This window comes from Salmo trutta, chromosome 5, assembly GCF_901001165.1.
Source record: "Salmo trutta chromosome 5, fSalTru1.1, whole genome shotgun sequence".
NCBI classification, from domain to species: Eukaryota; Metazoa; Chordata; class Actinopteri; order Salmoniformes; family Salmonidae; genus Salmo; species Salmo trutta.
The window spans coordinates 41,719,476-41,743,430 of NC_042961.1; the positions used below are offsets into that span (position 1 = coordinate 41,719,476).

The 23,955-nt window shown below is 44.4% G+C and overlaps 2 protein-coding genes across 5 annotated transcripts in view; one reads left to right on the top strand and one right to left on the bottom strand.

Moving 5' to 3' along the window:
• LOC115194177 (solute carrier family 2, facilitated glucose transporter member 4) overlaps nt 1–18,939 on the top strand; it is a 42,274-nt gene extending 23,335 nt beyond the window's left edge. The window contains exons 3-11 of the mRNA XM_029753631.1: nt 1,862–2,022; nt 13,952–14,076; nt 14,271–14,386; nt 14,576–14,738; nt 14,934–15,121; nt 15,365–15,469; nt 16,601–16,702; nt 16,875–17,078; nt 17,288–18,939. Coding sequence (XP_029609491.1) covers nt 1,862–2,022; nt 13,952–14,076; nt 14,271–14,386; nt 14,576–14,738; nt 14,934–15,121; nt 15,365–15,469; nt 16,601–16,702; nt 16,875–17,078; nt 17,288–17,506 — 1,383 coding nt within the window. The 3' untranslated portion in view covers nt 17,507–18,939. The remainder of the gene's footprint in view (nt 1–1,861; nt 2,023–13,951; nt 14,077–14,270; nt 14,387–14,575; nt 14,739–14,933; nt 15,122–15,364; nt 15,470–16,600; nt 16,703–16,874; nt 17,079–17,287) is intronic.
• Nucleotides 18,940–18,942: 3 nt separating this feature from the next.
• LOC115194178 (Y-box-binding protein 2-A) lies at nt 18,943–23,949 on the bottom strand. 4 transcript variants are annotated; one of them, XM_029753633.1, is made up of 10 exons: nt 23,716–23,949; nt 22,459–22,522; nt 22,238–22,271; nt 21,931–22,020; nt 21,389–21,643; nt 20,918–21,000; nt 20,514–20,724; nt 20,276–20,419; nt 20,034–20,109; nt 18,943–19,524 (listed from the first exon to the last, which is right to left on the bottom strand). In XM_029753633.1, exons 1-9 carry the CDS (start codon nt 23,786–23,788, stop codon nt 20,074–20,076), a joined length of 990 nt encoding a protein of 329 aa, XP_029609493.1. In that variant the 5' UTR covers nt 23,789–23,949; the 3' UTR covers nt 18,943–19,524; nt 20,034–20,073. The 4 variants fall into 4 exon arrangements, with proteins under 4 accessions (XP_029609493.1, XP_029609496.1, XP_029609492.1 ...); XM_029753636.1 differs by having other exon boundaries at nt 21,389–21,622; nt 23,716–23,947; XM_029753632.1 differs by having other exon boundaries at nt 21,919–22,020; nt 23,716–23,947.
• Nucleotides 23,950–23,955: the final 6 nt, after the last annotated feature.

The window sequence follows — 23,955 nt, forward strand, 5'->3', positions numbered from 1 at the left end:
TCTGAGAACTTTATGTGCTAGCTTGGGTACTGTGTATCAGATATTATTCATAAAATATATAGGTACATATATCAACAGTATATTATATCAAATGTAGAATCAGTTTCATGCTGCATATATTGCATTTTGTGTAGACAGCAGTATCATTCAACTCCTCATCTGACAAGTTAACAAATCTATACTGAATAAAAATATAAACGCCACATGGAACAATTTCAAAGATTTTACTGAGTTACAGTTCATATGAGGAAATCTGTCAATTGAAATAAATTAATTAGGCCCTTATCTATGGATTTCACATGACTGGGAATACAGATATGCATCTGTTGGTCAAAGATACCTTACAAAAAATGGTCCTCAAAATGCGCCTCAGGATCTCGTCACGGTATTTATGTGCATTGAAATTGCCATCGATAAAATGAGGTGCCATCGATAAAATGCAATTGTGTTCGTTGTCCATAGTTTATGTCTGCCCATACCATAACCCCACCGCCACCATGGGGCACTCTGTTCACAACATTGATGTCAGCAAACCGCTCGCCCACACGATGCAATACACGTGGTCTGCAGTTGTGAGGCCGGTTGGAAGTACTGCCAAATTCTCTAAAACAGCATTGGAGGCGGCTTATGGTAGAGAAATTAACATTCAATTCTCTGGCAACAGCTCTGGTGGACATTCCTGCAATCAGCATGTACTGCATGCTCCCTCAAAAGTTGAGACATCTGTGGCATTGTGTTGTATGAAAAAACTGCACATTTTAGAGTGGCCTTTTATTGTCCCCAGCACAAGGTGCAACTGTATAATGATCATGCTGTTTAATCAGCTTCTTGATATGCCACACCTCTCAGGTGGATGGATTATCTTGGCAATGGAGGTATGCTCAATAACAGGGATTTAAACAAATTTGTGCACAACATTTGAGAGAAATAAGCTTTTTGTGCATATAGAACATTTCTGGGATATTTTATTTCAGCTCATGAAACATGGGACCAACACTTTACATGCTGCGTTTAATATTTTTGTTCAGTGTATATTGAGGCAGATTCTTAGGAATCTGATAGTATCTGTATTTAGATACAGACAGGGAATGAGTCAGACAGAGAAACAGATGGAGTTAGTCAGGTGAGTTGTGTTACGAGAGAGGCCTTACAACCGACGTGCCCCCGCTGGTATTTACTCTCTGGTCATGAGTCCTGGTCCCTTGAACCTCTTTACACATGAGCCAAAACCTTGAACCCTGTGCCATCTATTAACCAGGCGAAAACTTCAGGCCCAAAAGAAACTCTTGACTCAACAGTGCTACTCGTTGAAAGTCAATCCATTGAAGACAATCTATTTGCGTTAAATTCTTGATTTTGATAGACCATTTTGACAGACCATATTGGCAAGAAGCACATAGTATTGAGTGGTGGTTATACCCGGCCTTCACAGAACAGTTTGTCATTGTATTCACACAAAGCACGTCTCTCTCTGTTCCATTGCCAAAGCATTTATCTCGAGGAAGTAACACTTTTGTATACACTTACCTTGATTCAGTATATGTGGCCCATGCCATGCGGGAATCAAACCAAGAACTCTGGTGTTGGAAGGATGCACAACGCTCCAATTAACGGAACCAATTTGAACAAAGCTCATAAAGAAATTTTGTCTTGACATTGTTGTCTTCCTGGCCTGGTCCCAGGTCTGTCTTACCAACTCCTATGATCCCTGTCATGCTAGGACAGCACAAACAGATCTGGGACCAGGTTACAGTCTTCCTGCTATAACTAAGGAAAAAATGTTAGCTCTATTGGATGGCTCATCTGTCTCCTCATTGTCTTGTCACGGTCTCATCTCATCTCTCTTCTCCTGCCTTTCCAGATCATTGAGGCGGACTACAATGCTACATGGGTGCACCGGTATGGAGAGCCCATTCCCACCGCTACACTCACCACTCTGTGGTCACTGTCGGTAGCCATCTTCTCTATAGGAGGCATGATCTCTTCCTTCTGTGTGGGCGTCATCTCAGAATGGCTGGGCAGGTAGGGGAGATGATACACTCACACACGAGAGAGCGGACGCCCAGACGCGTGTGTATGCATGCACACGCTAGGGTGACCACTTTAAAAACCTCAAAGTGCGGGACAACAGGATGATTTTGCAGGACATTAACTGGACCGTGTTGCCTACATGAATGAAACATTTGGTAGTATTTGCATATGCACAGAAGCAGATTTAGGTATGGGACACACAGGGCAGCCGCCCCGGGGGGCAAGATGGTGAATTTGACATTTGCGAGAGCGGTTTTCTATTGCTCGTTTGCACGTCACGTCAATGATATCATGTCACCGTGTGGGACTGTGGGTCAATTAACCTTGTCGGAGTGGGCGCCCTGATTCTGGTTTGTGAGCTAGGCAGGCTACTGCCTGGGAAGGTCTCCCACTCAGAAGTATGAGATGGGGAGGGAGGCGGGGGTAGGCTGACCTCAGGTCTCCCCACTGGAAGCCCAAGGTAGGGGGAGCGGGGGAATCTATCAAATAGCGCACCTCTAACTTTGTACAGTACTAATGCAATTAGTAAAATCAGTCACACTACGAAATGCTACCAAATAAACCACAATTCATTCATAATACTGTGAATATTTAGTTTCACAGACATATTGTTGCATTTTTTTATGGTTTGTGTGAAATCATTAAGAATAATATAAAACCAGTCTGCACACCACCAAGGTGAATTGGTTTAGTCTTGACTCTTGGTCAACAGTGTTGGGGGATGGGATGGGTAATGTATTGATGCTCAAGTGCCAAATCAACACAAATGGATAAGAAAAGGTCTAAGCCATCAGGTGCCCAGTTTAGGAAAAAGAGGAAAGAAGAAGAGGGGAAACGTGCAAAAGATAAAGGTATGCAGCTATGTCATCTCTTTATGAGTAAAATATTATGCATGTAATGAAATAGGCTAGTAAAACACTTATGTTTGTTAGGCTATGTTACTATGTTGCTTGCTTTGCTATTTTTATACTTTATTTATTTAACCAGGCAAGTCAGTTAAGAACAAATTCTTATTTACAATGACGGCCTAGGAACAGTGGGTTAACTGCCTTGTTCAGGGGCAGAACGACAGATTTTTACCTTGTTAGCTCAGGGATTTGTTCTCGCAATCTTTCGGTGACTGGCCCAACGCTCTAACCAGTAGGCTACCTGCCACCCCTATTACACATAGGGGGACAATATTCCGTTTTCTGTCCTACTAGCTTACATAACATTGGATATAATTTCACACAGTTTCATCATGATAATGTGTGTAGCCTGCAGCAAAATGATTACCACCTAACTAGCACATTATTGATTTGGTTAACTTTTATTGAGGTGACATCATTAAGGTTTTCTGTGATTGTATTGACTAGGTCCTGAGCTCAGTAAGGGGAATTTGCAACGCTGTAGGCTAACTTAAAATACGTCTATATTATGCTGATATTTTGTATCTTGTGTGATATATTGAGTCTTAAGGGGTGTCTTATGCCTAGAATTAGCCAAGGAGGTCGTATGGTTCATTTGGTTCCTATTCTGAAAGTTTGATCAATTGTTCATAATGACATGTATATTTAATTGTGCAACAAATGTATTTAGGGTGTCAGACTCATATACAGTATTTCAATGCAAATTCAGGGGCACTTCTGAAATATTTTGGAGCACCCTCTGGCACTGGCCAGGATGAGGAGGCATCTACCTCCTCAGCCACACAGGCCTCTTCAGAAATGATCTCGGAGCCTCAAGATGAGGAGCGATCCACCTCCTCAGCCACACAGGTGTCTTCACAAATGTTGTCTGAGACTGAGGATGAGGATGAAGACCCATTTGCTTCCACTTCTCCCCAGCAGGATTCTTCAGGTGTGTGTGTGTGTGTGGGTACACGCACATGTGTTTATGTGTGCATCCCTGCAAAACATAAACAAAATAAATAATTTCCCTTTTGCTAAGTTTTAAGTTTCCATATTGTAGGTAACAATGATGATTTTATTGTTACTGGGGATGTATGTGGGATGTTCCACCACTATAAATTCTGTGAATAACGTGTGTAAACTAATGCCCATTAGAAATGCCTGTAGCAGCATCCTCACCAAATCCTGCTGCTGAGGATGAACCACTGTCTACAGACCCTGCTGACTGGCCTTCAGTTCTGACTGACAGAATTCGGACACAACTAGTTTGCAGAGGACCAAGTGAGGTACCACCTAACTTTGTTTTCCCAAGGAATGAGAGTGATAGAAGAAGTCGCCACCACCAGTATTTCAGGAAGACCTTGCTGAGTGGTGAAGAATCCCTAGAAGTTGGTTGGTGTATTCTGAAAGAAACAACAGCCTCTTCTGCTTCAGCTGCAAACTCTTTTCTAAGAAGAAAATGTAGTTAGCAAACTCAGGACTGACAGACTGGAAACATGCAAGTTCTTTGCTGACTTCACACGACAGCAGTCCAGAACACCAAAACTGCATGAATGTCACGTTCATTGACTAAATAAGCGGACCAAAGCGCAGCGTGAGTAGAGTTCCAAATATTTATTAAAATGAAACTTACAAAACAACAACAAAGATTTAACGAATGTGCCAATACGTAGCGCACATAGGCACTAACTCTAAATAATATCCCACAACGCAGTTGGGAAAAGGGACACACTAAGTATGATCCCCAATTAGAGGCAACGATATTCAACTGCCTCCAATTGGGAACCATACACACACACCAACACAGAAATAGAATACATAGAACCCCCCTAGTCACGCCCTGACCTAAAACACCATAGAGAACCCCGAGGGCTCTCTATGGTTAGGGCGTGACAGTACCCCCCCAAAGGTGCGGACTCCGACGCAAAACCTGAAACTAGATGGGGAGGGTTAGGGTGGGCAACTAGCGTTGGTGGCGGCTCCGGTGCGGGACGTAGCACCCGCTCAGACCGCGAATCCGGGCATGGAGCCGGGCAGAACACCGTGCCCGGACTGGGCACCAATGCAGAGGAAGGCTCCGGCCATGGAGCGGGACTGGACGCCGTGCCTGGACTGGACTGGGCACCGGTGCTGGAGACTCAGGGCTGGTGACACACTCTTCAGGGCGAGTGCGGGGAGCCGGCACAGGACGTACCGGACTGGGGAGGCGCACCGGAGACCTGGTGCGTGGAGCCAGCACAGGTTTCCCCGGACTGATGACACGCTCTTCAGGGCGAGTGCGGGGAGCCGGCACAGGTGGCACCGGACTGATGACACGCTCTTCAGGGCGAGTGCGGGGAGCCGGCACAGGACGTACTGGGCTGGGAAGGCGCACTGGAGGCCTGGTGCGTGGAGCCGCCACAGGTGGCACCGGACTGATGACACGCTCTTCAGGGTGAGTGCGGGGAGCCGGCACAGGACGTACTGGGCTGGGAAGGCGCACTGGGGGCCTGGTGCGTGGAGCCGCCACAAGTGGCACCGGACTGATTACACACTCTTCAGGGCGAGTGTGGTGCAGAATACACCTAACCAACATCTCTCTCCGATCTCCCTCCTCCAACAGCTCCATCGACTCCCAGACGGTCTCTGGCTCTCTCCCCGGTTCAGCTGACCGCTCCTTGTGCACGCTGCTTTGTCCTGTTATGGTGGGATATTCTGTCACGTTCATTGAATAAATAAGCGGACCAAGGCGCAGTGTGAGTAGAGTTCCACATATTTATTAAAGTGAAACTTACAAAACAACAACAAAGATTTAACGAACGTGTCAATACGTAGCGCACATAGGCAATAACTCTAAACAATATGGGAAAAGGGACACACTAAGTATGATCCCCAATTAGAGGCAACGATATTCAGCTGCCTCCAATTGAGTTTGAGTTTGAGTTTATTTTATTTTTACAGGGACAGTGCACATTAATCAACGTTTCAGTAAAAGTGCCGGTTTAAGCCAGCCGGCTAATTTTCAACCGCAGTCCCTGGGCAGGTTATTAAAAACAATTACAATATAGACAATCATTGAGCAGTGAGCACACGCAGAGCAACATAGGACAAGCAAGACATAGCATACAGACAGAGAAACATAGGACAAGCAAGTTGTAGCATACAGACAGAGCAACATAGAACAAAAAGCAACAAGACAAAATCCATAAAAGCAACAAAGTGTTTCCACACCTCACAAGCTACAGACAAAGACAACATGGAAAGTGGCAATACACAGCTAGGGACTATGTTCACAAATCTGATTGACCTTTAGCCATGTCTTCATGCATTTTGTGAAAGTGTGATATGTGGTGCAGTTTTGTGTGTCTGATGGCAGTGTATTCCAGACATGGGAAGCTCTCACAGAGAAAGCGAATTTACTAAAGGTGCTTTTCCTTAAGGGAACTATACAGTCACCTCTCATGGCAGACCATGTGGATCTGCTGCCACATGTTTGGGTTTTCTGTTTAACAAAAATACTGAGTGGAGGGGGAGCTAGGCCATTTAGGATCTTGAATACAAGACATGCGTCGGTGTATTGCACAAGATTTTCCCAACTCAGGAGCTCATGCTTTCTGAGGATGTAACAGTGATGATGACGATTGGGCTTCCTATCAAGCACTTTGAGAGCCTGTTTGTAGACAGACTGAATGGGTTTTAATGTTGTACAGCAAGCTTGGGCCCAACTAGTCAAGCACTATGTTAAGTGGGGGAGTATCATAGATTTGAAGTACAGTTTTGCTACCTCTGTAGTCAAACAATTTCGTATAAATCGGAAATTAACTAGGTTGAATTTGGTTATTTGAATTACCTTTTTCACATGCTTTTTAAAAGAGATGTTGGAATCAAGTATGATGCCAAGGTACTTAAAATCAGATACCACCTGGAGCTTCTCCCCTGACACATAGACATCTGGCTCAGTAGCATCTGTTGCCCTCTTTGTGAAGAACATGCAAACAGTTTTTTTCACATTGAGATGCAAACACGAGTCACTGAGACACTTTGTAACCTGGACCATTACAGTAGTGAGTTCTTGTGCAGCTTGTTGTTTGCTCTTTGCATGCATATATATCACTGTATCATCTGCATACATTTGAACTTCAGACCCAGTACAGACAGAAGGCAGATCATTAATGTACCGGCTGAACAGGAGGGGCCCCAGTATTGACCCTTGAGGCACGCCCACATCATAGCTAAGAGTGGGTGACAGCTCATTGCTCACTCTGACACACTGAGTTCTGCCTTCAAGGTATGATTTCATCCATCTCAAGGCATCGGGGGAAAAGTTGAACTTGGACAATTTTGTGATGAGAATCTCATGGTTTACAGTATCAAAAGCCTTCCTTAGGTCCAGAAACACAGCCCCAACAACACCCCCTTTCCCAATTGGGAACCATAAACACACACCAACACAGAAATAGAATACATAGAACCCTCCTAGTCACGCCCTGACCTAAAACACCATAGAGAACCCCGAGGGCTCTCTATGGTTAGAGCGTGACAATGAAACATGGAAAGAACTGGCAATGAGGATAAAAAAAAGGGAAACAATTGATAAGCACGAGATGGCACTTATGGAGGCTGAGAGGATAAGATGGAGAGAGGTGTTGACACATCTGACTGCTATTGTGCAGTCTCTGGCAATTAGAAATCTGGCACTGTACTCTCCATCAAATGGACATTTCCTCAAAGAGGTTGAACTGATGGCACAATTTGATCCAGTCATGAAAGAGAACCTTAACCGTGTCCAAAAAGTGACCTCGAGTCACACCACCAGCTACCTACCTTGGCCACCAAATACAGAATGAACTCATTGATTTGTTGAGCAGCAAGGTCATTTCAATAATGGTGAGTGACATCAAGCTGGCAAAAATATTCTCTATCGTTCTAGATTGCACCTCAGATGTCAGCCACACTGAACAGTTGTCAGTTGTGATTAGAATTGTGTCACTGAAGGAGGAGCCCCACATAAAGAAACATTTCATGGGGTTTTTGGAGGCAGAGGAGTCCACGGGCCAACATTTGGCATCCCTGATTCTCAAACGATTAGAGGAGCTAAAAACAAAGGTGTCCAAGCCCGACTCCTGGAAATGAACAGTGGACATCACTTTGAAGATGTGGACTGAGACAAGGTGGGAGAGTAAAGTTTAGAGTGTTGAGCCACTGAGGTATCAGGCAGCAGCGGTGAGAGAGGCACTGATTGAGGCGAGGGATCAAACCAAACACCTGTGATAAAAATTGAGGCCCAGTCCTTGTCATAGGAGGTGGGATCATACATCTTCAGCATCTGTACAGTGGTGTGGTATGACATCTTGAGCCAGATCCAACATGTGAGCAAGCTGATGCAGTCTCCCAGTATGCATTTGGATGTTGCAGTCAGTCTTCTCAGAAAGACAGAGAGAGGTCTCAGCAACTACAGAGCATCAGGCTTTATGACTGCACAAACTTCCCCCAAGGATATTTGCGAGGGTATGAATGTAGAGGCAAAAAAGGCTGAGGTCCACAAAGCGTCACTTTTCATACGAATCATTTGATGAGCCTTTGACTGATGCCCTGAAGAAGCTGGATGTGACATGTGTCAATGTCGTTGTTGATGCTGCAACAGCCCTTCAGGAAAGATTTTACACATTGGAAAATGTGGGAGAGAAGTTTGGAGTGCTGTCAACCTTCCAAAGTCTCTCAAATGAGGAGCTGACAGAACAATGTGAGGCCCTTAGTATGACACTGCACTATAAAGAACACTCAGACTTGGATGGTAGAGAGCTTGCACAGGAACTGAAGAACTTGTCTGACTTGCCATCGAAGACCATGACCCTGCTTGAGCTGCTGATATTTATACACGATAGGGAGCTCTCAGAAATGTATCCAAATTTGTGGACTGCTCTCGGAATTTGTCTTACTCTTCCATTGACCGTAGCTGAAGCAGAGAGGAGCTTTTCAAAGCTGAAGCTCATCAAATCCTATCTGAGGTCCACCATGTCACAGGAACGCCTTAGTGGCCTTGCTGTCATCAGTATTAACCATGCAATTGCTGGGCAGATTTCTTATGACAATGTAATTGATGACTTTGCATCAAGGAAGGCAAGAAAGGTCAGGGTTTAGATGGCAGTTGTGCAATTTAGTTTTTGTGTTTCTTGTTTGAAGTGCAATAGTGGAATAATCAGGTCATCTTCTTTACAAGTGTGTTATTCTATTTGTGTATTTATGTGATATAGGATTTGTGCAATTTCAGTTTGTGTTTTTTGTTAGCAATAGTTCTCTCTCTTTCTCTCTTTTCTCTTTCTCTCTTTTCTCTCTTCTCTCTGAGAACCTGAGCCCTAGGACCATGCCTCAGGACCACCTGGCCTGATGACTTCTTGCTGTCCTCAGTCCAACTGGTCGTGCTGCTGCTCCAGTTTCAACTGTTCTGCCTGCGGCTATGGAACCCTGACCTGTTCACCGGATGTGCTACCTTGTCCGGACCTGCTGTTTTCGACTCTCTCTCTCTCTCAACCGCACCTGCTGTCTCTAACTCTGAATGATCGGCTATGAAAAGCCAACTGACATTTACTCCTGAGGTGCTGACCTGTTGCACCCTCTATAACCACTATGATTATTATTATTTGACCCTGCTGGTCATCTATGAACATTTGAACATCTTGGCTATGTACTGTTATAATCTCCACCCGGCACAGCCAGAAGAGGACTGGCCACCCCTCAGAGCCTGGTTCCTCTCTAGGTTTCTTCCTAGGTTCCTGCCTTTCTAGGGAGTTTTTCCTAGCCACCGTGCTTCTACATCTGCATTGCTTGCTGTTTGGGGTTTTAGGCTGGGTTTCTGTATAGCACTTTGTGACATCGGCTGATGTAAAAAGGGCTTTATAAATGCATTTGATTGATTGATTGATAGTGTAATAATTTGATTCTCTTTTTTTATTTGTATTTATACAATTTGTTTATATTTGTCTTTGTTACTTCTTTTTGAATTTTTTTGTTGTTGGCGGGGGCGCTGAAGGGTGCCATATATACTCGAACTGCCAATGCATATGCATTTAGATCTTCTTGAATGACTGTTTCGTGAGCAAATTAGAGCAGATGGTCTTAAACTATATAGCCTCTGTATTTTGTTTCAATCAATGCTCATGCTACCTAGCGGCGCGTGCTGTTAAGTTTTTGCCGCATGATATTTTTTGTGGGGACTATTCTGCTAACCAATTTAAAATCTCATAAGAAATTATTGCTGTTTTTTAACCTTATACTGTGCTATTATATTTTGTTATGTTATGTAGAATACCAATTAATCATTATGGGAACTTCCAATACATTATTTCAGCTTTTATCTAATTTTACTAAACGAGCACCATTGTGAGAAGTGGCTCCGGTGTTCTCTGGCAGTACTACACCCACAGATATCCATTTTTGCTACACCCCTGCAGTCCGCAGCACTGAACGAGCAATTGAAGCGAATCCAACTCTTTTCCCTTGCACAAAATTTGGTGATGCAGAACCGAGCGACAACATGTGTGGATGTTTTATGAAAATCTGTTTATATTTGGCCACGGAAACATTTGTGGTTGGACTCGTGGAATGTTAAACAGTTAGGATGAGATTGAGTAAAGTACTGCAAATATGTTGAATGAGCAACTAATGGGCATGGGAGCCTCACACGTTTGACGAAATTAACTTATATCTTTCAGTCTAATATGGCTATTTCCTTAATTCTGGAGCTCTTCATCAGAAGCACGCTTTTTGTAAATAGTTAGGAGGCCTAACTGTCCTCCCAAGTTTAGCCGGAATTTATTCCGAAAGGATTTGAGACATAGTGGTTGACTATAAGCCTATATGACGTTGGCCTTCGTCTCGTCTTGCACTGCGCAAAATATCATATCTAAACGATTGGAGAAGTTTAACATCACCATTAAGCTTAGGCTACCACATCATTATGATATATATGCATATATTTTCATAAGGAACGTGACTGAAAGAGACAGGTTTGGAATATCTGATTTAAATAAGGGACAAAGATACTTTAAAAAAAATTGGTGGTGTTTGTATTTGTTGATAAAATGCGGGACATGATTGTTTGGTTGCGGGACAAAGGGCATAAATGCGGGACTGTTCCACACAATCCATGTCCCATGCTTACATGCTGGGCTGGTTTGGACACACATAGACCTACACACACTGACATACCCACAAAATGCACGCTTGTCAGCACTGCAAAACATACACATCTTATGTACATTCCCATGTACACATGATAGATGAATCTTCTCACTTACAGACACTCAGTACAAATCCACCTGCATATATATACAGTTGAAGTCGGAAGTTTACATACACCTCAGGCAAATACATTTAAACTTAGTTTTTCACAATTCCTGACATTTAATCCTAGTACAAATGGCCTGTCTTTGGTCAGTCAGGATCACCACTTTATTTTAAGAATGTGGAATGAGAGAATAATAGCAGAGAGAATGATTTATTTCAGCTTTTATATCTTTCATCACATTCCCAGCGGGTCAGAAGTTTACATACACTCAATTAGTATTTGGTAGCATTGCCTTTAAATTGTTTAACTTGGGTCAAACGTTTCAGGTAGCCTTCCACAAGCTTTCCACAATAAATTGGGTGAATTTTGTCCCATTCCTCCTGACAGAGCTGGTGTAACTGAGTCGGGATTGTAGGCCTCCTTGCTTGCACACACCTTTTCAGTTCTGCCAACAAATTTTCTATAGGATTGAGGTCAGGGCTTTGTGATGGCCACTCCAATACCTTGACTTTGTTGTCCTTAAGACATTTTGCCACAACTTTGGAAGTATGCTTGGGGTCATTGTCTATTTGGAAGACCCATTTGCTACCAAGCTTCAACTTCCTGACTGATGTCTTGAGATGTTGCTTCAATATATCCACATAATTGTCCTTCCTCGTGATGCCATCTATTTTGTGAAATGCACCAGTCCCTCCTGTAGAAAAGCACCCCCACAACATGATGCTGCCACCCTCATGCTTTACGGTTGGGATGGTGTTCTTCGGCTTGCAAGCCTCCCCCTTTTTCCTCCAAACATAACAATGGTCATTATGGCCAAATAGTTATATTTTTGTTTCATCAGACCAGAGGACATTTCTCCAAAAAGGACGATCTTTGTCCCCATGTGCAGTTGCAAACCGTAGTCTGGCTTTTTTATAGCGGTTTTGGAGCAGTGGCTTCTTCCTTGCTGAGCGGCCTTTCAGGTTATGTCGCTATAAGACTCGTGGCTCAGTTGGTAGAGCATGGTGTTTGCAATGCCAGCATGATGTGTGCAACGCCAGGGTTGTGGGTTCGATTCCCACGAGGGGCCAGTATAAAAAAATTTAAATGAAATGTATGCATTCGCTACTGTAAGTCGCTCTGGATAAGAGTGTCTGCTAAATGACAAAAAAAAAAAATGTAAGACTTGTTTTACTGTGGATATAGATACTTTTGTACCTGTTTCCTCCAGCATCTTCACAAGGTCCTTTGCTGTTGTTCTGGAATTTATTTGCACTTTTCGCACCAAAGTACGTTCATCTCCAGGAGACAGAACGGGTCTCCTTCCTGAGCAGTATGAAAGCTACGTGGTCCCATGGTTCCCTATAGATAGTGTCAGTCAGTTGGATCCAACATAGTTCCCTTTGGAGAATGTCAGTCTGTCAGTCAAACAATCAGAATGGGTACAGTTAGGACAAGGTGTTCCTCAAAAGGCAGAGGTCACAGCTGCTGAGTAAGGAAGACTGAAACAGTGTTGAGGTGTTTCAGACTGTTTCAAACGGTGCCCCTGTCCCCTCTGCTCCACTAGGCATGGGTTTCTCATGCTGTGTGGCAAGAAACACTCTTGACGTGTAAATATAACCAAGTAGAAATGAAAAAAAATCTCACTCCTCAGCTTGAAATACCACAAGCTGCATCATCAAAATGCTAGCTTTCCTGTGGCGCAGCTGGCTAAAGGTGTTTGATGTGTATGCGAGACCGAGGTTCCAATATTGAATAGCAGTGTGGGCACATGAGGAAGGAAGCTTTACTGTTGAGCAGCAGCATGAAGTCTGTTACAGAACCTGTCTCTGTTTTAGCAGGTTTGGTACACACACAATACTGGAGGAATGCTCTGTCTTCTATGTGTTGGAGTATTACAAAATTAATGAAATTCGCTATGCCATTCTTAACCTCTAAAAGTTTAAGCAGTTGGGGGGGGGGGGGGGGGGGTTCTACTAAGCTACCATATGGAATTGTTTTTATGATAGTCATACCATGGCTCATTTAGCTATTTGATTTTGAATTTTATGACCCCTTTAGGTATCAACAAGAAATAGAATAATATTATTTGATAAAATATTGAATTTGGACTTTACTACTATAGCCCATAGAAACGCATTGAATAATCCATTCATAAATGGCAAAAAATGACAGTCCAAAAAATGTATCATAAGGAATAAGGTTTTGAAGTGTCTGTCTTATATCTAGGAGATATGAGAACTCCCTCCATACTTCCATTCAGTTGTATGGGTTCCCTTTAGACGAGTCCCGTGACACTTGTGGGGGATGTAGAGCAAAACGGAGAACACCATCGTGTTCGTGCGAGTCTCATATTAGTTTTGTAGGCCAAACTGTTCGTGAGAAGACCGATTTTCGGTTTGTCTCATCATGGTCTGACAAACACCGCTATAGCTCAGCCACTTTCCACCGCAGACGTGGAAGGTCGACAGGCGGATGCGGTGGGTTGAGACGCAGTACATGCACAATCTGTTAGCTCCAGTTTAAATTGGCGGATTTTGATGGGGAGTTAATTATTATGTTACTTAGATTGACGCACGGGTGACTCTTAAGGATGAACAACAGCTGTTCCTTGTAGAAACAACATATTTTCCTTTGTAACAGTGTCTGTTTCGTGGTGTAAGTCTGCCATCTAGAGGACACATTATGGAACTGTCAAAGGCCTATAACCACGATTATAAAGTGTTAATGTAAACTATGACTACTAATAATATTAAAACGTATTTATTCCTTTGTACTCTGTCAGGAGGAAAGCCATGCTCATAAACAACTTGTTTGCCTTCATCGGAGGAGGTTTGATGGGCATGGCCAAAATCAGCCGGTCCTTTGAGATGATGATCCTGGGACGCTTCGTCATCGGTGCATACTGTGGTGAGCGCTCATCCTGTAGATTTAAATGATACTTTTCAGTGGTGTAGTAGATAGACTATATTATTTTCTATGAATCGTACTGAAATTCCAATAAGTGGTGAAATAGTTAATAGGAATCACTATCGCTGCTCATTTTTGTCTCCAGACCTTGGCATACCAGTTTCTGAACCTTAGCCTAATGATCTTTCCTCCAGGGTTGGCATCAGGGCTAGTGCCCATGTATGTGGGGGAGATAGCGCCTACAAGTCTACGAGGTGCTTTGGGCACGCTCCACCAGTTGGCGATCGTCACAGGGATTCTCATAGCACAGGTACAGAAGCTGAGCTTGCACAATATATTTAACAACATGACAGTGAATCTTGTTTGTTCTACACAATATATTTCTATCTGAATCTGCATTAATGTTCTCTCTCTCATTCACTCTCTCCTATCTTCATCACGCTTCTCTTTCCTTTCCTCTCTCCCTTTCCCTCTCTCTTTTTCCCCCCCTCATCCCTAGGTCCTAGGTCTGGAGTCTTTGCTGGGCAGTGAGGAGTTGTGGCCAGTGCTGGTGGGTGTGACCGTTCTGCCCACTGTCCTGCAGATGGCGCTGCTGCCCTTCTGCCCCGAGAGCCCTCGTTTTCTCTACATCATCCGCTGCCAGGAGCACCACGCCAAGAGCGGTGAGGATCAAGTCACGACCGGCCACGTCCTAACACTTTTTAGTGGCCTCCTTTCCTCCCTTATCTCCTTTCCTATTTTTGATTGATTGGAGAGGACTACAAGTAGATCAGGGGCAGGGATTGAATTACAAACACACCCCGAAACCCATCTGAAGTTCTCCGCTCAGCGTGATTCTCATTCCCACTCTTCGCCAGGCTTGAGGAGGCTGACCGGGAGGCAGGAGGTGGGGGATATGCTGGCGGAGATGAAGGAGGAGAAGAGGAGGATGGACATGGAGAGGAAGGTGTCCATCGCAGAGCTCTTCCGCTCCCCCATGTACCGGCAGCCCATCATCATCGCCATCCTGCTGCAGCTCTCACAACAGCTCTCTGGGGTCAACGCTGTGAGTACTAGAGGGTAGAGAGGGCAGGGGAGTGCAGTAGGTGTGTGTATCACCTGATGATGAGTATATTCAAATACATTCTATATCCGGAGTCCTTAGATTTCATCAAACAATGAAAGAATGACAAAGAAATACAATTACATTGGGATCATATTACAATAAGGGTTGGCATTAGTCACATCTCTGCATTGCTTCAAGTTTGACTCCATTCCATGACCAACCGTCCTCTTATATTCTCTCCAGATCTTCTACTACTCCACCAGTATTTTCCAGAAGGCAGGGGTCCAGAGCCCCGTCTACGCCACTATAGGAGCCGGCGTGGTCAACTGTGCCTTCACTGTGGTCTCGGTACACAAGCAGGCCCTGTTTCCAGGCACCTCCATTACTGTTTAACTCCTCCACCTTTATCATTGAACAAACAAGATAACGTAGTGGGTCGACCCAACCTTAATCTCGTTCCCAGACACTCCCGCCCACATGCGCATGGACCAACGCTTCAACTTGGTTTTCCTGAGCCAATAGAGAACGGGAGAAACTCCCGACTTAATCTACCAATTAATCATCTCCCAGAACACCTTGCCCCTTCTCTGTACGTGTCTTGTGCAGCTCTGTTTACGGTGCCACGCCTCGCAGTCTTGTGATTCACTAAAATGAAATGATGATAAATACCTTACTTAGTAAAGTCACTCTAGGAATTCTATAGGTCACTCCCACTAAGGCCAACTTTAAATCGTTGATGTCCCAGGTTTATATGCGCTGTGGGATGAGGTTATCCCAACCTAGGGCTCTATTCAATCCGTATCGCGGAAGTTACCGTTACAACGTGATGGAAGTTTAAAGGTCAATGTTCCCACGTTAACGGAGTCTGAATTCACGATAAACGCTGCATATGTCGGCTCAATCGGAAATGACCTTTACATTTATATTGTACAATCTGTAACGCTTCAGATTGAATAGAGCCTTTAGTCTTTCTGCCTTCATCCAAAAAGGTCCGATTTGTTGATTAATGTATTGATTGTCTTGTCTGGGTTGAGGGTTGACCTTTGATTTTAAAATTAAAACACCTCTTTAAATCATCAGCTTCACTTTTATGTTTGCATTCTGTAGAGAAAGCTCCCACTTACAATAGTCTTTATCCATGACCAAACCAGACTGGAGAATGCCTTAGACCAGTGGTTCGCAAACCTCTCCTCGGGGACCCCCAGACATTTCACAATTTTGTTGTAGCCCTGAACTAGCTCACCTGGTTAACCTATTCAAGGTCTTGATGATTAGTTAATTAGTCGAATCAGTTGCAAGCTCTGGAATAGATCAAAAACATGGAACGGCTGGGGGTCCCAGAGTAGAGGTTTGAGACAAACGCCAGTTGGAAAAGTTCAGTCAGAATCATCTGCTAAGTTTTGTCTCAATTAGAAACGAGTGAAAATGATCCAGGTCTGTTGTTACCTGTTTGTCATCCTGCTCTCGTCCAATCAACAGCTCTTCCTGGTGGAGAGGACGGGCCGCCGGACACTACACATGCTGGGGCTGTCCGGAATGTGTGGCTGTGCCATTGTCATGACGATAGCGCTCGCCTTATTGGTCAGTCCTTAATGAATAGCAACAAACTCATTAGCCCATTCACGGAATCATGTACCCATAGAAATAAAATACTAGAAGGGGCACCCCATTCAAGTCAGAGGCCATAATGGGTGGTATGGCTATTTCTATTCATGTACCTCTGGCTGAACCATCACCACCTTTCCCTTGACAGGACAGTGTTCCCTGGATGAGCTACATCAGCATGCTGGCCATCTTTGGCTTCGTGGCCTTCTTTGAGGTGGGGCCTGGCCCCATCCCCTGGTTCTTTGTGGCTGAGCTCTTCTCCCAAGGCCCCAGGCCCGCTGCGATGGCCGTGGCCGGATTCTCCAACTGGACGGCCAACTTCATTATTGGCTTTGGCTTCCAGTATCTCGCTGTAAGTGATCACTTTGTGTGTTTGGTAAAAAAAAATTACCAGGAACCTTAATTTAGGACTTTAGTATTGGTTTTAATGATAGGCGAAGCTGACCTATTCTGGGTTGGATGGTGTCTGACAGACATGGACTGATGAGTAAAAGTCTTCTCAATGATACACTAATGAATATACGCCTCCCTTTCCCTCCCCTTCTACCTCCCGCTCCACAGGAGCTTTGTGGGCCTTATGTCTTCCTCATCTTCGCAGTGCTCCTTCTCTTCTTCCTCATCTTCACCTTCTTCCGGGTGCCGGAGACACGGGGCAAGACGTTCGACCAGATCTCCACCTCCTTCAGCCAGCACCCGCCTGCCATGATGGACCTGGACATGGAGCTGGGCAAGCGGAGTACAGAGCTGGACTACCTGGGGGGGGAGGGAAGCCTTGACTAATGGGGTCCCATGGGGGAACTGGGGAGGGCAAGCTGAGAAGGCCAGACATACTCTTGGTTATGCAGGGAAACTCAGAGGGCTACAACTGGGTACTGGGCTTGGGCCTGATTCCAAACACATCCTTTCACCCTTTGAGTTGTATCTAGGCATATCGAGCAGGGAGAGTAGGGTAGTGTTGGCGTGTGGGTCAAGGGATAGGGAGGTGGAATGGATTTGGAACTGAGCCCGTAGTTAGGAAATGGAGCTTGAGGGAGATATGTAGACAGGAACAGGTTGCTTGAGGAAAAGGCTGTGCAACATTACAAAGCATTGCACCAACTGAACATACCCCAGAAAGGGTGGAGTGTGAGTGATTTTTATTACCAGAGCAACCCATAATGGGTGATAGAGGGGATGATCAGGAACAAGGTTTCTGAACTTTAAGGCATTACCCCCACCCGGGCGTACATATGCTGATGGGGTGGAGATTTGATTGAGAGAATGCGCACAGATGTTCTATGGAGAGAGAGAGAGGCTTGGAGGTATTCCTGCACTTTATATACAAAAATGTCAGCAGTTTTCAGATTGATAGCTGGTTACAATAGCAAAACAGCTAGTGTGAAAACCCATGTACATTTTTAGTGAGCAAAGCTATGGTGTGTGACATTGAGTGATTTATTTCCGAGTTACTGTAAGTCTCATAGTGGGCTAACCAGTCTACTACTAGCAACCCACTTCCCCTTTTGGAAGTGTCCCTAAACTTGATTTCACAAGATGGACAGCTTTAACGCGACTCATTGCACAGCCTACAGAGAAGTTACTTTTAATGAGAGCAAATGTATTTAGTACTTAAATGTATATAGCGTGCTGGTTTGATTGAAAAAACACAATGGTACGAGGGTCTACAAATACTCAAACTTTACCCACTCCAATAGGAGTATGTCTTTGGTTTCTATGGGGTAGTGCACAATATTAGTTGATATGGCAACAGGCCTTGGTTTTGACTGCTACTGCATCAGCAATCTGTCCCTGAACTAATTACTTGTGTGTGCCGTTTGCTGTCGATGCTGTACTGCTTGTGATTGTTCAATACAAATCTTCAAAGACATTGTACAAAGATAATCTGTAATTTATATTAAGTGTGAATATTGATAAAGTATTCTGTATGGTTTGTGACAACTGTTCATTTCAAACATGAGCATGTTAATGCCCCAACGTTTCAGTAAGTCTTTAGTTACTACCATCCCCAGAAACAGGTCAAATTGAATACAAATACTGCATTTTAATGGTACAGCTTTTATCAAGTGTGTGATGCTCCGGTTTCAGATTCTACTGGAGTTGGAATTTAAGAAATTCAATTACTTACTCTGGGTTTTATCCCACTAAAATGAGATTCAAGTCAGACATTTTACATTTCCTGGAGTGTGTATTGTGGACATTAAGACATGAATGCATTGTGGGTTTTGCAAACATTTTATTGACATTTAGATACTGACATTGCACATAATCCCCTCCAAAAGAAAAGCACATAAAATAAGTAGAACAAAAATGACTTTTTTTTAAACCAACCCCCGGCCTTGATTTTCCAAATAGGGTGTGGGCTGCAGCATGTTTTAGAAACTAGGGGGTGGCAAGGTTCTCGTCGCAACTCCTGGACCACTACCCTCACACACGCTTCCCTCTCATCATCGAACTTAAATAGCGGCTGGGTCCTCTACTGCTCATGCCCATTCTCAGTCAATTAAAGTAAACTAGCTGGGGGTTTATGGAATAACTGGGCATCCAAGCAGATTTTTTTAAATACTTTTTTCTTCTAGATCTTTCTAGGTGTACTTTTTTCTTCTAGATCTTTCTAGGTGTATTTTAACATTTATGAATAGAGACGCACCTCCCTCCCATATGCAGTGTCGAGCTAGACAAGTCAGGGGGTGGGGGGGAAGGGGGTTGTAAGGTGGGATGCGGGGGGGATTGGAGAGTAGTGCACACAGTGGTGGGTGTGGTGAGATGGGCTCGGTCCCCCAGCTAACCCTCCCTAGGACCTAAAGAGAGGGACAGGGGGAGAGAGAGATGGGCAGAGAAGATAAGGGGAGAAAGGCAGGTAGGTGAAAAAAAGACAGGCAGGGGCAAAGACCAACAGAGGGGGACAAGGGGGGGAGAGACATTAACACTTAAAACAATTAATGCCAAGAATTAAGACTTCTAACAGGCAGTGGATCCCACCGGGTTTTGAGCCTTCAATTGGCGACCAATTTACAACTGCAATATAGGTGGGGCTTTCATTGAACACAAGAACATCCCAAAAATATAAAGTCATTAGGAAAAGCATCTTTAACACCCAGTTCCCCATTTGGACCGCAGGTGCTGACCATCCTTCAGAAGACTCGTGCATTTCCTCTGAAAACCCATACGTTGAAAAACTAACTAAATATCACATACTAGTGACAACAGCGACGAGATAGCCGACGTCGCAGTTTTTAGTAGTAATGCAAGAAGCGCAACCCTCCACCCAAACCCTCAAAGGCTGCGCCAGTTTAGAGTAGGGTCCCACCTCTTGACTGGGGTCGCGTTACACCGTCCCATCATGGCCGTCATTCTGTGGCTGCAGGAACTGTCGTGGCAGGTGGCTGAAAAAAAGGACAATTTTTTTTTTAACTTTGTTGGAACATAACTCAATATTAATATAATGACTACATACAGGAATACCTACAGTAAAACAGTAGCCAAGTTAAGACCAGTTACAACAGTTAAAAGCAAGAGGACGCATTGAACAGATTTCAGGGTGCCTCTTACCTCTGGTGATTTGGGGGACATTTTGGGGGAGCCTTTAGGGGAGGACTTGGGGGAGGCCTTGAGTTCAGCTGGCTTGGATGTCTGAAGGGGAGTGCTAGGTTCCGAGGCTAGCTTATCTGGCTTTTCGGGATTCTCGGTCCCATCCTAAGATATGAACAGAGGGGAAACTTAGCAACGTAATATTGTCATTGTATTATTTTGTATTGCAACATTACATAGGAAGCACTGAGCCGCTCACTTTAGAGACAGAGTTAGACTCCGAGTTCCTCTGCCTGCGGCGGCTGAACTGTCGGCGGGGCTTCTGGCTGTCTTCGTTGGCCTGCTCCCTGTTTGGCTGCTGGCCCTCCTTCACCACCTCCTTCACCACCTCCTGCCCTTCTGCTGCCTGGCCCTCTGAGGTGGCAGCACCCGCCTGAACCTCCCCGGGAGGTGGGCGAGGACGGAATGGCCTGAGAAGGTTAGATGGCATGGGATCAAGTCAAATACACTGCAAGTCAAATAGGCCAAAACTACGCCATCATCAACTCTTGGAATACTGGCCTTTGGGCTAAAAAGTTATCCACAAACTTGGTAAGATCCATTGACATGTGAACATCCCAAATACATAAAAGCCTACACACAAAAATGCCATGTCAGTCTCACCTGCGGTACTGGGTCCTAAACCTGCGCGGTGGAGGCCTCTGCTGGTCGCCTTCTGCTCCTCCCTCCTGTTCCCCTGGCTCACCCTGGGGGAGAGAACAGACCACACAACACTTCAGGAGGGAAAACCGATTACACAACTGATATGCACAGGTGGAGGGCCAATCCTCAACTACCCCTCCATTTGCAAACATTTAGGAACGGAAAAGTCTAAACGAGACCCTTGGGACAATCCAACTGACTTCACCCCATTAAAGTTTAAATTTAAAACAGTTGAGGTAAGGGTAGGGTTTAGGGTGGGGGGGACATCCATTTAGGAACTGGACAAGCGGAAGCAACTTCCTAGAAAAAGTGGCAGTAAATTCCATTCACCATTTTACTTTCAGTTGGTCTGTTTTTCCTCTTCAAATAAGTCAAAATGGAGAAGGGACTTTAAAACATGGGGTTGCAGCTTTTTATCCATCTACTCATCACCTCTTGCCCTTCCTGTCTGGGTCGGCGGGGCCTGCGCCTTCGCGGTGGAGGCCGTTCTCCGTCCTGCTCTCCTCCACCCTCCAAGGTGGGGCCTGAGGTGCCGTCGACCTTCTCGTCACCGGGCCTGGGGCTGCGAGGGGACAAACGGCGGCGGAAACGGCGTTTGTTGGGCGCGTACCGACTGCCTTTGACAGGAACGCCACCAGGCCCTGTCACGTTGGCTGCCTCCGAGCCCTGAGAGAAGGAGAGAGAGAGCTTGTAGGAGAGATATTTAAAACAATGATGTGCAATTCAAACAGTTTGAGTGACATTCAAATTAAAGGGATAGTTCACTCCAAAAAGCTAATATTTTCCATTCATTTGAAAATTAACAAACAGATAACGCAGCAGCTACACAACTTACGGAATGAAACTGAAATTGGCATAGGACTGTCAAAAGCACAAAAAGATCTAACAAAGTTTGATTTTGGGCTGAACTATCCTTAAGACTTGTTAATAATGGAGGGTGAAAAAAAAAAGATCGTCCTTACAGGTTTGCCTACCTTGGCGGCCTCGACCACGTCAAACTCTACCACCTCCCCATCCCCAACACTGCGAAGGAACTTCCTGGGGTTGTTCTTCTTGATAGCAGTCTAAAAAGATGGATTGGATGTTGTGATACAGGGTTTGTATTCACTAGGCACCAAACAGAATAAAACAGGGACAGACTGCCTGAACTTGTCCAATAAGAATCCCTAGTTTTCATTTCACATTGTAAAACGTTTTGCTAAGATACGCACTAATGAATGCAACCCAGTGGTATGAAGCAGAGGGTGCTCTTTGTGACTGACTTTATCTTGCTGGGCTTACCTGATGAACAAAGACATCCTCTTTGGTGTCGTTTCTGAGGGGGAAAAAAATTATCCGTTATGACAAATCCAAAATGATCAAACTATATCCATGTTAACATGTCATACCAGTACTACAGAGCACATGCATTGTCTCAAGTTAAATGCCCATTAGTGTACTTTCCAATTTCACATTTGACAGCCACATTACACAAAACCACATTCTACCACATAGCAGGGTACCTGTTGATAAAGCCATATCCATTGCGCACGTTGAACCACTTCACGGTGCCTTGGACTGCGGTGGCTGCAACAACAGTTTGATTAAACAATGTCTCAAACATCAAAGTCAAGTCAAAAGAAAGAATCAACGATTGTGAAGCTGCATTTGAGGTCTTGAAAGTGAACGCCTACTATATGACCTAGTACATGTCTCCCTTATCGCAACTTTTATCAACCAAAACGGTTCAAGCTAGGCTGCAGGACATGCCGTGATTATGCCAATCATTAACAATACTTGACTAGACACCAAGTGGGACACGTTGTGCTTACTGTGCATAGGTGTGTTTTACCATTTTAACATTGTAGAGAGTTGATGAACACACATCAACATACCTTGTAACTTTGTTGACGTAACCAAAATCAATGGCAATTGACCACCTCAATTGGAACGTTTAACGGAATAACCTGTCAAATAATTTACACCAATGCCACTGAACATTTAATGAAAGCCCAGTTCACTTGTCAATGCTTGATTGTCACGTTAACATTCTGACCTAAAGGACTGTCACAGGGTGAAATCAGACGTCAATCGTTGATCAAGATGACGTACACCTGTGAAAAACATCCCTCCCCCTTTGAACACGTGACATTTGATGAGGTGAAATTAGGGTCATATTGTGACACCATTAGCCTACAATCAACAACGTCCATACGCGACAACTCAAAATGTCGGTTTGAATAATTAAACTTAACGCGTGTGCATCTAAACAGGCCGGTACATTACCAACCGCACAAACCCACGAGGGGTCAGTTGAGCAAATATCCTACTTTTAGTCTCAATTTAAATATATGCGCTTGTTGAACAATATATTTGTGGCGACATTAATGGTCAGTCTTAAACTGGAGTAAGCATTTAATACAATTATATTCATCCAAGTCCTTGCGTAAAACATGAGGCACGTGGAACTTGAAACGAAACTCCAAAAACTGCTTAGGATCAGCACAACTTGACCTGGGTGTACAATGTGCGCTACTCCCACAGATTAACATCCAAGAGTTACAAAACCGACATGAGTCACTGAAACATACGCACTTTCCAACTACCCAATCTGTAGTCCTACTGACATATTTTAAGCAATGATTTGAGGCACAGCCATGTTCTGGCTTTAGTGCGTGGCCATGACGCATAGGTAAATACACAAACTTACAACACTCACATATTATTCTAACTTTTGTCAAGGAAGATATTTTTGTCACTAGTAATTCCACTTCACCTACCTATAATTTTTCTCTGTGGCTGTTCTTCCACCGGAGCCGACGGTGGGGCGCTCTGCGCTTCTGCGTCGGTCATACTCTCACGGATGCACGTTTACAATAATGTCCCCCTCTCCAAACTTTGCTCTGGCCGCCACCGCAAACTTTTTATCCCGACAATCTCCCGGGATCCACGATGTTAACCGCGCCCTCATTGGTTTCATAGTAGCCAATCCAGGAGCCTCATTAGCTCAGCAAGGAAGC

Bases quoted from the DNA above. Each gene is read 5' to 3' on its own strand.
- LOC115194178 (XM_029753632.1), bottom strand. From the start codon at position 23,788: ATGACCGACGCAGAAGCGCAGAGCGCCCCACCGTCGGCTCCGGTGGAA. The intron at 22,523-23,715 runs GTAGGTGAAGTG...CTGTTGTTGCAG, and splicing joins GCCACAGAGAAAAATTATAG to CCACCGCAGTCCAAGGCACC. The intron at 20,420-20,513 runs GTGAGCGGCTCA...TTCATATCTTAG, and splicing joins AGTCTAACTCTGTCTCTAAA to GATGGGACCGAGAATCCCGA.